Source organism: Anopheles coustani, chromosome 2, assembly GCF_943734705.1.
Source record: "Anopheles coustani chromosome 2, idAnoCousDA_361_x.2, whole genome shotgun sequence".
NCBI classification, from domain to species: domain Eukaryota; kingdom Metazoa; phylum Arthropoda; class Insecta; order Diptera; family Culicidae; genus Anopheles; species Anopheles coustani.
Window position 1 is genome coordinate 16,496,571 of NC_071289.1, and position 18,196 is coordinate 16,514,766.

The 18,196-nt window shown below is 42.5% G+C and overlaps 1 protein-coding gene across 1 annotated transcript; it reads left to right on the forward strand.

The window, feature by feature from the left end:
- Window positions 1-69: 69 nt before the first annotated feature.
- LOC131266552 (serine/threonine-protein kinase grp) lies at window positions 70-18,171 on the forward strand. Its single transcript, XM_058269120.1, has 7 exons — window positions 70-366; window positions 7,946-10,175; window positions 10,245-10,468; window positions 10,562-10,739; window positions 10,955-11,097; window positions 13,585-13,791; window positions 15,939-18,171. Exons 2-7 carry the CDS (start codon window positions 10,054-10,056, stop codon window positions 16,616-16,618), a joined length of 1,554 nt encoding a protein of 517 aa, XP_058125103.1. The 5' UTR covers window positions 70-366; window positions 7,946-10,053; the 3' UTR covers window positions 16,619-18,171.
- Window positions 18,172-18,196: the final 25 nt, after the last annotated feature.

The window sequence follows — 18,196 nt, forward strand, 5'->3', positions numbered from 1 at the left end:
GCAAATGGCGACAGGAACAATTAGTTTTTTTTGCGTTCCATGAAAGTTGACGTTTCAAATCATCAGAGGCGAACACGAGAAGAGCTTCGTGAATTGATTTTTACCGGCACACTAGACGCACCGACGAATATCCGGAAGCATCGTAGCTCTGAACAAGCCGAGGCACGCCGTTAATCGTTAATACGTGAAAGTGCCACTGGACAATCCGTATATAGGCCAGTTTTAAAGAAGTGACAATTGTTTGTGTTGGCTTATGCGCGGCAACAAAGCGGAAGATGACGTCGAAGACCCTAGCGACCGCGTAGCGGTAGCAATGGTTTCACACGGATAATCAGGAATTGCCGGCTAAGCACCTGTGATAACAAGGTAAGTAATATGACGTTCTGAGGGGGAGATGATTACTAAAAGGGAAGAATACAAGAGTTGCTAGCAAGAGGTTAGATTGATATGATAGGTTTCATTGCATTGATATTTTCTCGAGCGTCCGAAACTTCGGACAAGAAAAGGTTTCGCTCTGCATCGTTCTACGAAGAGTTATGCGCGCGCATTTTGGTGTACAGTTTAGGAGTGATTGTCCAGACAAATTTTTTACTCGAGGTACTAGAACATGTTTTTTATGTCTCGCGAAACAATTCCAGAACAGGCCAGATGTGCCACAGTCTTCTAAATTATGTTCACAGTGCAGTGTGCGCCGTGTGCTAATGGTCTTCTTTTTTTTTTTGCTAACAATTGGATATGGAACGACGAATCTTGTTTCGAACAGATTGGAACTGCCAACGTTTGTAAATGTACATGCTCTAGCTTATGTTTGCGTTGTATTTCTTTGTCCTATTATGAAAATAGTCGTGAAACCGAAATAGAAAAATGGAACCGGCGGCAATTTCAATGCCAATGGAATCTTTCGACGACCCGTAGCAGCTTGATAGGGAGCGTGTGTGAGTGCAATGGTCAACTTTCGGTCCGCAATACTCACACTGCTTCGTTTGGAGGAAAAATGAGAGTGTGCAACAGTTCGCTGGAGAGAAATGGAAAAGTAACTAAAAATGAGTAGCGGAACAATACCTATCACTCCGAAAAAGTAGCGGTAACTGTAACATGACTACTTGTTACAATTTACATGATATAAATTTTATATCCGTAGAAAACACAGTGCAAAGCTTAAATTATTGTGAACATTAAATTTTCCGTAGAATTTTTCCGGGTTATATTCGGTAAAGTGATGGGCCTCTTAACTTTGCGTACAGTACCTAGCTGCAAATTAAATATTTGTACCTAGCAACTGTAGCTAGTTGGAGCTTCCATCACTAGTGCAGTTCAGTTCTCTTTTGGTCTACCAGTTTGGAACATTTTATTCGGTTCCGGAACCGAAGGTTTCTTTCTCTTTCTCCGTTGTGAGCGACTCCTTGCAGGTACGGCCATTTTTCAACGCCCCGTAGGCTCAGTTCGGCTTTTGTTCTTTTCCCGTGCGCAACGGGTCGTTCGCGTCTCGAAACCATGTGGAGAACGCTACCGAAGGTACTGGAACAAGAGTTTAAATCTGGTCAGCCCAAGTTTTACCCAACTGCCAGGAACGCCAAAATGGCCAAGACGAGGTGTGAACTCGCTAGGATTTGTGCTGGCGAGCCGCGAGCGCGAAGTGCGTGTGTTAATAGTGGTTTCAGATGGAATATCGATGGCGTTCCCTGAACGCGCAAGGAATAACGTACGAAGGACGATTAATCAAAGCACATCGCGGACCACCAACTGCTGGCAGATGGAAGGTTAAAATATTCCCGTCTTGCGAATGCGCGTACACTTTTTGCCAGTGATTATTCGACCAAGTGGTAAAACATCCCGGTTACGGTTTGTGCTTCTCCCGATTCCGGATGGTGGGTGTTGGTGTGGAAACAAAAGCCGCCGATTCGCCTATAGAAGAGGTTATGTTCGACGTGCCCTGTACCACCCGGTCAAATTTTACGAAAAAAAACTCGCAGCATCGAATCTGCTGGAGCTGCAAACGAGAGAAAAAAGGAGCAAGAACAGAAGACAGTGGCTGGTACGTGCATGCTGTCCACGCAGCAATTTGCAGTCACCATTTGCTATAACGCCCGATACTTGGAATGGGGATGCAGCGAATTTTTCTTTCCAGGTGAGTGATCGACTTTGTTCGACCTGTCGTGATGTGCTGAAATTCTTTTCGCTGTCTCTTTTGAATGCACCATGCACCTTAGTTCCTTTTTAGGTTATAACATTAGAACCTTTTACAATCTATTGATTAAATAATTTGTCTTACCGTATTTGGTGGCGAAATAATGATGCAAAAAATATTCCTCGTTTATTATCCAGAGCTTAGAGCCAATAGTTCGAATCAGTTTTTCTCTAAGCCTTCCTCGCGATTTTCTCACTGGTCATGTTCGAAAAGAATGGGATTTTCTCCGTTCGCCAAACGGCGGTTGCTAAGCGGTCGAGCGAGTTTTGTTTGAGCTCGTATTCTTCTTAGAGGCGAAGAAGGAACGCGCAACATTCACTGTTCAGTTCAATGTTGCCAGGTTTTTACACCGTGGTGTGTTTTCGATGATCTTTAGTTTTCTTTTCTTACTGCTGACACCGCCTTCTTGCACAGCACCCCAACCCCGAATGCCTAAGAGAGGTCGCAGCATGCAATAATGTACCCTACACTCACACCTAGCTATAACTGACGAACAAGAAAAGATGCCAAACAGGTTGGGCGTTTCAATAAGAATTCTGTTTTCTACATGGGGTCATGGCGGCGGCATAACGATGGTGGTGGCATAGCCGACGACCGATGCTATGTGAAAGGTAGCAGGCAGCAGCAGCTACGAACTATTAACGATAGTCATTCTTTTCCTCCATTTTCCGCAGTGCACACAATATCGAGACGTTCACATTTTTTTTTTAACAACCGAACGTGTATCGATCTGAAGCGAGGGAGAAATGTGGTTTGGGATCTGTCGTGTTGCCCTTGCAAGAACCAAGAACAGGTCAACAGCGCGCAACCCGAGAAGAGCAAACAGCAAACACATCCGTGGATCCGGGAATTTTGATTCGACGAAAAGCGAACCCAAATGGTGGTGCGAGAACTTTGAAGAAAATTTGAAGAAAACGCAACGTGCCGATCCGACATCTTTCCCCTGGTGCTCGTTCGCTCGCCATTGAGGGAGAGTTCGTGCTTCTATCCAGTTCGATTCAAAAATCGCACATTGTTGTGGAATAAGATTTTTACTCCAGTTCGTCATCGCTGCTTTCATTTGAAGAGCGGTTCTTGTTCTATACATTCAACACAAGGGAGGGCGGGGATTGTTGGTGTGGCATATAATGCCTTGACTGTTGCTTTTCGCGAACTTGATTTGCACACTATACGGCTTATATAGTTGTACGTGTTTTTACGCGGTAATTGAGTTTTTGGGATCTGAATGTTTTAAGGTCAATGAACGGAAAAACAGTGGTAGGACTACTATTGCTTGTGAAGAACCACCAAAACAGGTATTTAACCTTTATGTATCTAATCAGGAAACTTTTTAAAGGTATCAGATAATTTGTGTTGTAGATTAATTTTAATATTGAAATTTAATATTGAAGAAAAGCGCGCTGGAACAAGAAATATGAATTGTCGAAAGCTAATAAGAATTGCCTACATTCGCAACTTTATTTAAAGAACGAAAAAAAAACACTGGCGCCAACACTAACCCTCACAAACACAAGCCTACCGCAGCCCTATTTTATAGAGTTTCGAACAATTCCAAATCAACACCATCACGATAGCCAAGTTCGTAGTCGAAAACCACCTCTGCCAGCAGCAGCAAGGAGATTTCTATCCCGCTGTGAAAATGAAGGGAGAAAGAACGAGCACGGCAAACATTCTGGAGACGTTCGTAGGCCGTTGTCTCGACCGCGACGTCGTGGTACGCCTTTTATGTATGGAACAACCGTGGAGGAGAGATGTAGATTCGGAGCAATGAACCGACGATAACGCCGCGAAAACGACTTTCGGGAACATCTCTCCATGACACGCGCGGAAACCCACCCAACGTTTTCTCAGCGTGGCGCGTTGATGCAAGAGATGGCCGTGATGGTGGAGGCCCACCTGTGAATGGTAGTCTTCTAGCAATTGTGGAGCCGGGGGGAAACATTAAAGAAAATGATTTCACAAAAGCAAACCATGAGAATAGCAGGCTCACTTCATCCTCCCCTAGCCCGAGGCGAGTTGCTATGGTAAGGTTCGTATAGGAAAAAGGATGTCGAAGGTTAAAGGTAGGCTTGGTGCTGTTTGAAATGAATGTTTTTAAGAAAAACGACGAATGAGAATTCGCGAAAAATCAACTACCATCATTTGGTATTGCGATACTCTGTATGCCCGAAGCCGGAGTTCTGTCTGGAGAGAAGAAAGTAATAAAATGAAATCATCGAAACAGGTTTTTTACCCCTGTGCTCTGCTGATTGGAGGCTCAAGTTTTGCATGTATGCGCACGATGGCGAGAGAAACTCGCGTTCCGAACACCGAACTTCACGTTTTAGCGGTTGGGATGCTGAGATGTTGTAGTTGGGCGCGAGAGAAGAGCTGTTTTCTCAGCGACCAAGAAGAAGGAAGCTTCGACTGGGAAAAGGAAGGCTAAAATGGGAATTAGCATTGTTCCAATGGAGCCTTCTTCGATCGTGATTCCCTTAATTGCACCATCCGTGGCAATGGTAAGGAGCATGGACGACGGATTGCAAAGAAAAGAGAAAATGTGCTAGGCAGAGGTTTGCAAATGTTGCTGACGAAAGGTGTGACTCCATGTTCGATTGAATAACCTTGAATTTTTCGCGCACGAAGAATTGGAGGAACATTCTTTTCTGGCACCACATCTTTCCTCGATAGGCTGGCGTTATAGTAGCTATCTGTAAATTGATTCGTTCTTTATTGTGCTTTTATACATTTCCAACCTCGTACGAACATAAATGTGATACCATATTAGAACGAGTGGAAAAGGGGTTACCATTTGCATTTATCATTGTAATAATGTGGCCGGGAGTAGCATGAATGTCCTTTGATGACACGCATGGATAGCGTGGAGCAGGGATAACGTTCCAGGCGTTGGCCACCATCATTCATATTTTGCGAAGAATTTTCAAAAGACTGCTTGCTGATAAAACACTAACTGCGCCTAGCCCTGTATATGAAGCGCATGCGGTGGAAAAGAAGGACAGAAAATGGCTGGTGGAGAGCCCTGCCATGACTCGCTGTTTGCTTTTCCCATTTCGGGATTTTCACTGACGCGCGTTGACTGGCAAATATGATGTGACACAATCTATCAAAGAGGAGAGTAATGTTTTGCCGTGTTTTTAATGTTCAACGCTAGAATAAATATTCCAAGAAGCGTAAACTGTTTCGACACTGCACGCATCCTCTCCTCAGCATGCAACGTTCGTATATTCCATGTGGTCACACATTTCGCCACGGCCTCTCGACGTCTGCCGGTTGAAACTCTTTCTCCTGGGAACGGCACATTCTCTTCTTCATGTTTGGCGCGAGCTTTTTCGATATGCTGATGAGATGATGTGTTTGTCGCATGGCTATCGACTTCGTCTTTGGCGTCGTAGTCGACGTCTTAGCGATCGTCATTCAATTCGGCGTTAGTTTTGCTCTTTCGAAAGGCAATTATCAACAGTTCCAGAGGCTGGTAGGAAGTGGGTACAACAAGAACACATTGGAAACGATTGTGGGGGATGATGATGGTCATTTGGTTTGTTTCTACTCTTCTTGGCAATTCTCGATTCTTTCTATTCACCCACCGCCTGCTTTGCTTAACTGGATGGAATTTGTTTTTCTTTTTTTTTGGACCATGCTCGCCAGGATCGGGTTCTTTAGTGTAGATCAAAATTTAATGCAAAACCAAGCGAAAGACCGTCGATAAGATTGATCGCCCAAGTGGTTGGTTGGAAGATGGTTGTCTGGTTACAGAATTAATTTTACTTACCTATTTCTTTGCCAGATCCTTTGATACTATTTGAAAAGGAGCCGTTTAGATGTAGATCTAAGGAAAAATGTTCTGAAAATTGCTTTACGTACATATTTTAATTTGAAATTATAACGTTTTCATTTGTACAATCTCATTTTCACATTACATCTGGGATTCGAACTTGTCGTTTAAGTGGCATTTCCCAACGTTGTTTGGATTGTGGATTTTCCATGCATGCATGCTTTTGATCTCATTCACGTGTCAAGCATGCCTCGGCAAGAAACAGTGGCTGGAGCACGATGATGTTTCTCTACTCTTCTCGCGTTCAGTTATTATTCGCTTTGTGTCGAGATAAAAAAGGACTAATGGGAATTTTCTATGATAAGCACGTAGAGGAGAACATCGCTAGACTGTGGCATGTTCAGATGGAGTATCTTACGATAGGAGAAGATAAACTCTGCAGACCTAGACGTTGCATGTTTTTTTGTGTGACTTTTTTAAAGTGACAATGATCAAAGCACAGTTTTGCATAAGTGTTTACTAATGACAAACGGCAAACCGTACGAATGTGTTGTGGCTTTGGAACTTGATTTCATGTTTGGCAAATAAACTGCAATACATTCCATTATGCCAAATTAGATGGTCTCAAAATATTTACTTCATTTTTGTCGTTTTTAAAAGCTACAGCTTATGAAAAAAGTGTAATAAAAAAAATAGTTTGTGAGTAAGAAATCACGACGCTGAATCCCCGTCATCAAACTCTCATCAATCGCTATAGAGCCCCGCACCATGCTCAAACATTTTGTTAGTTCGTTTGTGCGATGCAGAAAAATGTTGCAAAGTTATTCATCCCTAGCTGCGCCAGATGTCTTGCTTCCTAATCACTGTTCGGTGTCCCGGTTCTGTGCCTCCGGTGAAGTTGTGAAATAACCGCATCGCCAGAGCTAGAGATGATGATACGTGAAATACCGCATTCCGGCACATGGTTGTCACGTTTCTCATGCCTTTGGAAGGTACTGTTAGGTGCTAAAATATTCTGCCGTGTTGGAAAGGAAGTTGCGTCTGTTTGTAGAACTTTTTATGTGCCCCGTCAGAGTAGTGTAGCATGGCGGACTACGAAATTGGAATGCCTCCATTTCGTTCGTTTACGTACGTACCGCCGTTGCAGTCCATCCTTTATGTTCTTCCTGAGTCTTTAATGAAAATGTTTCATTTACGTGAATGCAAAATACGCTCTTCTTGCTTACACTGGAAATCCTTATTGTTTTAAAAATGTCACCTTTTTGGCCTTGACCGAACTGCTGCCAAGAGCTGTTAGCAAAATAACCTGGCAAAATAGAGGAATCACGTGTGTCAGCATGACACCCGGTTATCCTCCTCCTTCGCTTCGGTGGCACTTTGTAGTTCTACTGCTCGATCCATTAAAAAATTGAAAACGCTGCAAAACTGGCTACAACTGGTCGGAATAGAAAAATAAGGGTTAGTTTATGGGTAGCCAACCGAAAGGCGTTAGACGGCTGCTCCGTGTGCGTATCCTATTACTACGATTATCAGCGAAAATTATTGTTTCCAACCGGTGGTGTTTGCGTGTGTGTATGTGCGTGCATGCTATGTCCCATTGTAGACCAGCAGAACACACAATCCCGCATCTTCAGTGCCAGAACTAGGCACCGGGAATGCACAATATGACAGACTGGTCCGTTTCGTTAAACATTGGGAAAAAGTGCCACCGAAGCAGTTTTTTTCTTGGTCATAGTTGGCATAGAAAACTGCAACCATGTGCTTCGGTTAGTTTATTCCTCTTCCAGCCACCATTTTATTATAGATACTACAATATTTGTTGGCTTTTTTCCTTAATTTTCTTTACAACTTGTTCGACAAAAGCCATCTGTGTCGGTAATCCATTATTTAAGAAACATTCAGTTTAGTCTGAACCACCATTATAGCGCGATCAATATCCAGGTTTTCATAAGTGTTTTTTTTTTCTTTTCTTTTTTTACAAATAGGGTGAAAGATTGTGGAAGAGTTCGTTCCAGTTCGTACCCTGGTTCCCTGCACAGCCTCTAGCCAAGACGAAGGACGGCGGTTGTGGAGTGATGGTGCCATCCATCGACGGCATATCCTTATCATTCGATTTTCGTTCGTGGATCATTACCCTCGACCGGTGGTGACCACACCAGAACGTTGTTCGTATCTCCGGTGGTCGATGGTGTGAAACAACATAGATCTTCGGCAAAACGATGATATGCGCCGGAAAACGTTTTTCTCGGTAATGCCGAAAAGGAGTTTCCCCTCGTGAGAGTTTGGATCTAATTTTTCGTCCTGCAAGAGAAACCGGAGATAACTGCGAACGGATGCTGCTGTGCGCGCTGTGTAGAGAGAACTTTGGAAAGTGAGAGAGATATCAGGTAGAGAAGCAACATCTGTTCCGATGGAAAAAAACGTATACGAGGCTATGACCACGTTAGTAAATTTTAGATACTTTTATGCGAGTTATTAAATTCTGGTTAACATCTCCGAGTCATTAAGCAATGATGAAAATTGTCCTCAAAAAGGTTTGAGTCATCAATCAATGCATACCACTTTCCGTCCCAGGATACGCGACGGTCCGTGTTGCCATCGAAAAAGCTTCCTACCAAGTCTAGTGTTCCTGCATCCCCTCTCGTTAGTTTGATGATAAGATGGTTTAAAAACTCTCTCGAAACTCTGTCGGGGCGACGTGCGTTGGATGGAAAATGATTCACACGCCCACCTAGAAATCGGAGAGCAAGGTAAACGAAAATTCCCTGAGAGACATAGGGGGAGGAGAGTACGGTAGTGCATGCTGCCATTTGTTGGTTTGTTGCTCCACCAAAATCGGATCGAAAAGGAAGACTATTGCCGGAAAGGATTTTCGACTTCTGTCGCAACGAAGAGATTCTGTCGCTCAACAGTGCGAGCTGGCTGGTCGGCATCATCTCCATTTTTCTCCTGAGTATAGTGAGCGAAAGACACGTGAACGCGACAACTACAGACCGAGCAGGGCACCACTGGTTGGTGAACACACGACGCGCCGCACGTGCATACATCGAAGCCGCCCCTCAGCAGTGTTGAAGAGAAGATCCGGTTGCGAAAACGAAAGTCGTCGTCTTGTCTGTTCTTGGAATCCCGGATTCCCGTCTCAAGGTTTGTCTACCTTGTGGCAACGTCGTCGTCAACGTCGTTTAGCAGCGGAGGAGATCCATTGTCCAGCACATTGCCCTACCACCCGTTTCCAGACGTTCCTGTGCATAGCTGAGTGAAACTGGAAAGCGAGATATATCTGACAAGCGCCTGTGTGGATTCTGGTCACTAACCCTCTGCGAGAGCAGCAGAAGCAGAGAAATCAATATTTAAGTTCACCATCGTCCGCGAACGCAGCGTGAAAAGCTGTCGGGTGGTAGCAGGTGTTCAGAGGGGTAGTTGTACATTCGATGCACACTGCCTTCAATTGACATACGGAGGCACGGAAGAACAATTGCTAAAAAGCGCTATCAAGGATTTGACGACAGCACACAGTGGGACAAATTGTGGGTTGGGCGTGTGAAGTGCGAGCAAAAGAAACGTACGCAAGCAACTTAGGTGTCCTGGACGGGGATGAAGGATCATCTCTTCTTCTTCGCACCATCATCATTGCTATCGTCGTCTGGTTCGGCAGATTTTGGCCAGCGTCGTGACCACTATCATCACCAGCAAGAGCCGGAATCGTTGTTGGCACCGAGCCGAAAAATCCTTTGCGGTCGTCGTATACCAGCAATTAGCGGTGGTGGTGGCCTAAATTGGCGCAGCATCGGTAACCGAAAAATACGCGGGACTGGGAAAAACGCCAGCACACAGAAAAGAGCAGATGGAAAAGCTATTGGCACAATTTAGGCCATCCTCTATGTCAACACTTTTGAATTTTTAAAATTTCTGCCAACTGCACAGACACACACACACACGGTCGGTATTCTGGCATCGTAGTTCGAAAAAAAAGAATCATCGATTTAAACATCATCGTTTTGGAGATAGCATAATTCTACCGCGTTTGTGTGGTATTAAGTTTTAAAACGGGAAGAGTAATAAGGTACTGGAAATCTCAAACGCCAGGGCAAAAATGGCAGCTCTACAGGCGCAGAACAACGTTACCACTGGTTCCCAACAGCAGGCTACCGGCCTGCGTGAGTTCGTCGAAGGATGGACACTAGCACAAACACTCGGCGAAGGCGCCTACGGAGAGTGAGTAGTCTCTTTACTTAACATCATGTGTAAAGAATCCTTTTGATTGTGTGATTACTACCCTTACAGAGTTAAATTGCTTATAAACCGACAATCGGGCGAGGCGGTTGCGATGAAGATGGTCGATCTGAAGAAACATCCGGACGCGGAAAGCTCGGTGAAGAAGGAAGTGTGTATACAGAAGATTCTGATGCACCAGAATATCCTCAAATTCTTTGGCAAACGAACACAGGGTGACATCGAGTACATCTTCCTCGAGTATGCCGCCGGGGGAGAACTATTCGATCGGATAGGTAAGGAGTTATTTTGCTAGATGATGCTGTTAAAGAACATTTTTGTTAAATAAAACACTCACATGTTTCAATCGTTTATCTCTCTCCCCACAGAACCTGACGTGGGTATGCCTCTACCGGAAGCACAGCGCTACTTCAATCAACTGCTGGCCGGTGTTGATTACCTGCATGCCCGGGGCGTCGCACATCGTGATCTGAAGCCGGAAAACCTTCTCCTCGACGAGCACGACAACGTGAAGATATCCGACTTCGGGATGGCGACGATGTTTAGGTATTAGGTATAAGCTTAATGAACCTTCACCACGGAGTCTTAGTTTTGATGCTCGATATAGTTGAAATCGGAATCTCACCATCTCCGCCTTAACTCTAATCATCGATCCTTCCAAAACCGTGTTACTAAGTTTTTTTTTTCTTTCTTATACTTGTTCATGCCACGGACGATCATTGTTTCAACTACGCCTTCGTTTGCTTCACTGACAAGAATAGAATGAAGGGCCGAGAGCGACTACTGGACAAAAAATGCGGCACACTGCCATACGTCGCCCCGGAGGTGCTGGTCAAGCCCTACCGGGCAACCCCGGCCGATCTGTGGTCATGTGGAATCATTCTCGTCACTATGCTGGCTGGAGGTGAGTGGTTTTTATCATGTGCTTTTGCTGTTTATTTTTTTCCATCTCTCATCCTCCTCCCCACTTCCCCATTGCTACTTCTGCGATCCGCTTAACGATGCTTTTCTCGCGCAAATCTCAAGGCGAGAAACTACCTTTCGATGAGGTTAAAAGAAGTTTCCAACAAACGGCGGTTCTCACACGCTTGCTTAAATGATAATAACCGTTTTTTATTGCTGCTTTCTTTTTATAAAGTTTTGTTTTTGATTTTGCAAAATAGCAGCATGAAATATTTGCTGCTCCGCTCCGAAGGGTTCTTAAGTATATTTTCAATCACAAATTTTCTCTTTCAATTTTCTTCTTCTGACATTTTTAACTCCTTCAATTATGCTTTCCTTCCTTTCAATTTAAGCTAAAATCAAGTTAAATGTATATCAACATTTTGTATACTTATGCTCGAACCTGTTACCAATCGGGTTATCTTTCAATAATCATTCATTTTAAATGTTTCTATTGAGCAGCATGTATGGTACCGTAAATTTTCCCTAATAATCCTTGAAATTTCACTGCTTACAATCGGTAAAGTGGTTTATGCTTTTCCAAGATATTGTCGATGGTGCATCATGTATTACCTCCCAGTTCAAGCCTTGAATGATTTCATACATATATTGATGTTATTTTTCGTGTATTTTGTTGTGTCTTTGTGGAAGCAATATTTCAAAGAATTTTATGTCATTTATATGCTATATATGACGACAATGGAAACTAATACATTGCATAGCAAAGTTATCTTTTATGAATTGGCGCATAAAAAACAAATTTTCAGAACTTTAAATCAGAATTACTAAAATGTCCATCAAATTACTGCACCACTACCACAATCACTACCTCACCACCTACTCCCCACTTTTACACCTTTCCGTGTACTGCGCGTGTTTGGACTTGATTGTGCGTTTTTGTTTCGTCCCGCGTTTTTAGTTCATTTCATTCATTTGCCAAACATAATAAAAGTTCTTAATTATGCTGTTTTGATGTGCTCGAAAAGAAGAAAACCAAATTATAACAACAAAGTCTCTCTAAATCCCCCATTCGTTGTTTTTTGTTATAATTTCCGGCTGTATCTTTGGTATTCTAGCTGTAGAATGTTGTTTTGATTGTAATATCTCTAAAGCTTTAGTACCAGAGGTCCAACTGGGAATTGCTTGCTGCTGCACTGCACTGTTGTGTTTTATTTGATTTTTTTTATCTCAATATGCCCTGCTGTTTAATCAAATAAATCCTCATAATAATATTATTGCGATGTGTGTGCTATTTGTGTTTTTCGGTGTTTGTGTGATGAGTGTACAACTTTTTTTTTATTCACAACCCAATAATGTTTACTGCTGGCCGTTTCCATTTTTATTCTAACGACCTTTTTTAAGATTGTAAATTTCAAATAATCGAAGAATGCCTTGCTAAATACTTTCGTTTGTCTGTGGAAAAATACAATAAAAATGATATTTCGCCTACTTTATCACTTTTTCCCTACTCTGCATTTGAAAACAGTTTGAACAAACAAGCTTCCCTTTTGTAAACTATGTGCATTGTTTTTTTTTTATTCAATTTTTTATGAAAGAGATCAATACCATTCTATATTGTCTTGCTCAAAAACTTACGGGGAGCAGAATAAATGTTTGAAAATTTTGTTTTACTATATACGGCTATCTGTTGTCGCTCGCTGATTTTATTCCATTCGCTCATTGACCTGCTGTCGTGCGTTTTGTAAGCCTTAAATATTGTGTATTTTGCAAATCTGATATTATTGTGCATTGGCCTCGAAGCTTTAGCACGAAGAAAACAAATTAATTGTGTATGTGTGAATGTGCGTGAAAAAAAATCGACAAGCAATCCAGCCTCCTGCAACCCTCCTCCCCAATCCAGTTGGTTGGGGGAATCTCTGCATCTGCAACTCCTTGCGCACTCGACTTTGGCTTTATAGTTTTTTTTGTGTTTGGCACAAGAGTATCGCGAGAACATTCATGTATTGTCTGCTGTGTATGTTGTTGCTGCACCACCACCAATCACTACTACCAACACTGATTGCATCGTGATTGTATACATCAACCGCACGTACGCCGCCGCCGTTACAGTAAAGTGATAAACCGATTCGGAACTCGCGAGTGAAACAATTTCTGACAAATGAATTTAAATAAAAATAAAAATAAACCTTCATTGAATATGCCGGTACACAAATCCACTACTCAAACCTTTGATATACTTACTTCCTGTCAATCCTGATCACTAGTTCCTCTGCCATCATTCTGTCTCTTACCTTGAACATCGCTCTTATGAATTACCGCTAGTTCCACTAGATTTTAAGAGTGAATTTTTCAGAGAAAACAAGGAAATTGACTAATTTATTTTTCATTCTTCTCTTTCGAAACCGGTTTCGAAACTCACTTTAATGTTTTACCGCTCCTTTTTGTGACTGCCATGCCACAATCGTCGTTATGCTTACTACGCGATAAGAGTTACCCTGGGACCAGCCATCGTCCGGTTGCGCGGAGTACCTCTGCTGGAAGGAGAACAAGTACACTACCTCAACGCCCTGGTGCAAACTGGACACCCTCACGCTCTCGCTGTTGCGGAAGATTCTAGTCCCTAATCCGGCGCAACGGCTTACGCTGGACAAACTGCAGGACCACAAATGGTGCCAAACACAGTTTCACCTGCAAGGTAAGACCGAAGAAGAATTGTTTGAGCTCTCTACTATCTGTTGCGTTGTTGCATTTCGTTACATTTCACATTCGTGCGTGTTATAGAGTGAGTTATTAAAAAAAGAAAAAAATAATAAAGCGTGCTTGAATAAACTTAGGAAAGTGGTACCGGAGGAAATGTCGCTAATATATAACTTTTGCATGACCAACTTTTTTGTGGTCGTATCATCGTATATCAAATCCTTTGCACCCTTGCTGTGTTATTCCATACTCTCAAAAGGAAGGGACGTTTTATGTTCGTCCGACCAGCATATTCTCTTTTAGATTATGCCAATGTGCAGCTGCTGCTGGCATCGGTTTCTGAAATAATATTTGTTCATACCTCCTCCCGGGTATTAGAATTGGAACACAACCACCATGCATTCCCGTTTCTTGCTATAGAAAATGGCCTGTTAATGGAAGAATCGAGCAATGCAACGAGATAGAGAAAAGAAAATTAAACAGGAAAACTCGTACTGGAAAACATGCGACGAACGATAAGACCACGCCGGTGGAACCATCTAAAGATGGGAACAATCGAAAAACGAGTTATGTCTGCAAAGAGAACAAACGATAGAGTATTCGATGTGTGTTGCCAGGGAGAAGGAAAAGTGGTGGCTTGTTTTGATTCGTTTCACGAACGTAAGAATGGTCGAGTTTTTGGCATGCGGCCAACATCCAGAGTCTGCGGATTTTCTTGGATCGCCCTTTTTTTTCGTAGTAGATGGCTAACCAGAGACCGAGTGTCGAAACTCGACCGATTCCTATATATATCTGGAGCAATGAAAAGCAGCTTTGGAAAAGATAAATTAGCTTAAAAATAGAAGCGATTCCGATGACATTTTCCGGACACGTTGGTCCTTAAATAATGGTTGCTTTTAGGTGTGTTCACTCGTCTTGTGTTTCCTTCGCATGGTCAGGTACTGGATGACTCTCAGTGGTGAACGAAATTCTGAGGGAAATCCAGCACTTGGCCTTGAGTTGTGAACAACTCGTCAGCGTGTGATGAAAAGCCCTTCCTTGTATCTTCTTGTAGCAAAACAGTGAAATACGTGTTTCGGTGAGCTCTTTTTGTTCTGATATTTTTCACAGTGACTCGATCTAAGAAAAAAAACCCCTCTCAAAAGAAGCCCATTTGTCTGTGCTTTGGCGCTTTAGCTGTATGATAGAATTTAAGCTATTTCATAAAGCTAGATTACCAAAGCATGGACGACTAATCGGGCAATACTTCGATGAGAAAGGATCCGGAAACATTTATATAAGAATTCGTTATGAGAGATGTACACAAGAAGAATGATATTTTGTCGATTAGTTGAATTGAATAGTTTGTGTTTGCACATATCGTATACTACTCAAAACACAAGTACTCCCTAAGCATGTATTGCACTTCAAAGTATTTATTCCCAATTGAACTTGTTTTTTTTTTAAATTTTATATGAATTTTTATTTACTTCTGCATCTCAATTGTCTGTATCTGCTAAAATACTTTATTTAAAGTCACCAGCTTGTGTTCTCCAAACTGTGTTAAACATTTATTTAACTTATTTTCGATATTGTGCGAAATTTTATAATTTTGTCATTGTGTGTAAGCGTGTTTTTTTTTTATATTCTGGCCTGACGTTAACAAATCAAAGCTATTCTGTGCCTGTTTGCCTGCCTACCCACACATGCCTGCCCTGCCTGCCTGCTTTGCTTGCCACTTATTGGGACTTTGGTGATTTTAGCTGTATGTTTCAATGTCTTTCAACTACATATAGCTTAATCACCAAATACCTAATGAATGTGCACATTATAAGTTTGGTTTATTTTTTTCTTAAATTTTTTATTTTACTTTTATATGTTGGCGCACGTTATTTATTTTTATAAGTGAATTGAATCCTCGGTGAATATGTGAGTTGTGTTTGTGTGTGTTGTGCGCGTGTGTTATATTTTTGATGGTAAAATAAATTTTCCGTTTGCTACCGGTTTATTACGAGTGTTATATGATCTTGCTCCTGGATAAGACAAGCGTGTTAAATAAGGGCAAATTTTACATTTATTAGTTATGCTATACCCTACGATAACAGTTATGCTGTACGCAACATTACACGATGAATGTCGAATTAATGAACGGTTAATGCATTTCAGGAATTGCCGACATTGGTGGAAATAACGGCATTGGTGGAGGAATGGTGTCCGGTGGTGGAGGGTGCGATATGATTGACGGTCGTCCATCACCCCGTGCCAAGCGGCTTTGTTCCAACCAAGACATCTCCACCCCACTGGACGATTCCACTTCTCGCATGTGCCAATCGCAGCCCGTGCCCACGATCGTGCACACCGAGGTGAACGGAGTCGAGGAGGCAATCGAGGCCCGCCACGGGTTCTGCTTCTCCCAGCCTACGATGCTGGACGATCTGATACTGTGCACGCAGCTTAACCCAACCCAGAGCGTCGGTACGCAGCAGCAGCAGCAAAACCCGTTCCAGCGGCTGGTACGACGCATGACGCGCTTCTTCGTGTCGACCCGGTGTGACGAGACGCTGAAGCGCTTGTCGGCCGCACTGGAGAAGCTTGGCTACTGCTGGAAGTCGAACGACGAGGGCATCATTACGATCTCGACCATCGACCGGCGGAAGCTGCAGCTCATCTTCAAGGCCAATATCGTCGAGATGGACGGTAAGATCCTGTGCGACTTCCGTCTGTCGAAGGGTTGCGGGTTGGAGTTTAAGCGCCGCTTCATCAAGATCAAGCAGAGTTTGGCCGACATCGTGCTGAAGGGCCCGGTAACGTGGCCGATTGCGATTGCGACCAATTCTGTGCCTTAAGTAGTAGCAGCGCACCGTTAAACCCGAGTTCTTGTTTATTTTTCTGCAACGGATGTGTTCGTTTCCGACCTCCAATGAAACTCGCAAAAGTGTATATTACGATGGCCACGTTGTTTAGTAAGAAGAATCTCGAATGAAAACGGAGGAGGATAAAACAAGCTTCTAGATGAAACATTCATTGGAGAAAGAAAGCTTTTATAAACATTACGCTCTGTGAGCGTTCGTTGGGAATCCTTTCTTTTAGGGTGGCCATTTCGGGAAAAAAACACACGAACCAATGCGTTACCCTCCAAACGTCTGTAACGGAAGGGGGAGGTTGTATCGCCATAATACTCTGATCACACGGGTATAGGTGAAAGCGTACGAGAGGTATTTCATCGAAAAGGAAGCGAAGCGCAAATAAGGTTCAATTGTATCGACATTTTTAGCCGCCTGCCCTCAAAATCATTGGAGGGTGTTATGCCCAGCAAGTGGGTTAAAGAGCTTTACTGGAGTAAATCCTTGACGAATAGGAGGTATAAAAAGAATCAACCACGTAGTATTTCATGAAACATGACTTTTAATACAAGAACACAAAGAACGAAGATGAAACGACGAGGAGAAGATGCAGGTTTTTGTGAACAAATGATCGATTTTATACATATTTTATCAAGCAAGGAACAATGCACAAAACTCAATTATAGATTGTTGATTGAAAACAATGATTCTCACTGAAAATGGGTGTATATAAACGAAAAAAAACTCCTTCATATAAGTATAGGTATTGGCGTGGACCACCAGTAATAATATGGTTGTAGGAAGGTAAACATTTTCGAGAGGAAACAAAGAGCTTCCGTTCAATTATTATGTTTAGAGGACGTCGAAAAAGACAATATACACTAACGAAAGCAAAAATTACAATTGTATGGTATGAACGCAGAGGATTAATTTTGTTGCCCAGTCGGGGAAATGGATCGAGGCACTGATTTCATCACGTTAGGGGGGAGGGTGTGGTAATGATGGAAAAATGTGTTGCAGTTAGTATATGATGCTCATGGCTCTCTTCCTCGATTCGATGGAGGGGCTATAATAGTAGCTGAGATGTTTTTTTTTGCTTGGAAACAGTTGATGAAGGTGCTACGATGATACAAAGATAAGAGAAGGACGTTAATTGAAACTGAAAACTGTGCTGTGGAATTGTGGGGAAAACGGGTCCGGGGGAAAAAATATTAGGATTAACATCTTCGGCAGTCGTTGCAGTAACGCCGCTTCGTGCTGTTGTGTGCCACAGCATCTGTAGTAATCCTTCAACTTTCATTGAATATGTTTAAATCTTATGCTCTTTCACATTGGTAGCATTAAATTTTTCCGTGATCCTTTGGCCACAAACAAATGAAGGATTTCGGACACTTTCTTTAACACTCTTTGGATGATTTGTTGAAAATAGGGTTTATTCTTCTTAATTAGAATTTTACGAATGCTTTCTTATATTCTAGACTTTTATTCTACTGTTACATCATATTAAATTCGTTTCTCATTTTATTTTGTTACACATAATCTACAAATAAAATTGTAATTGAATTGTTTACAAACATTAAA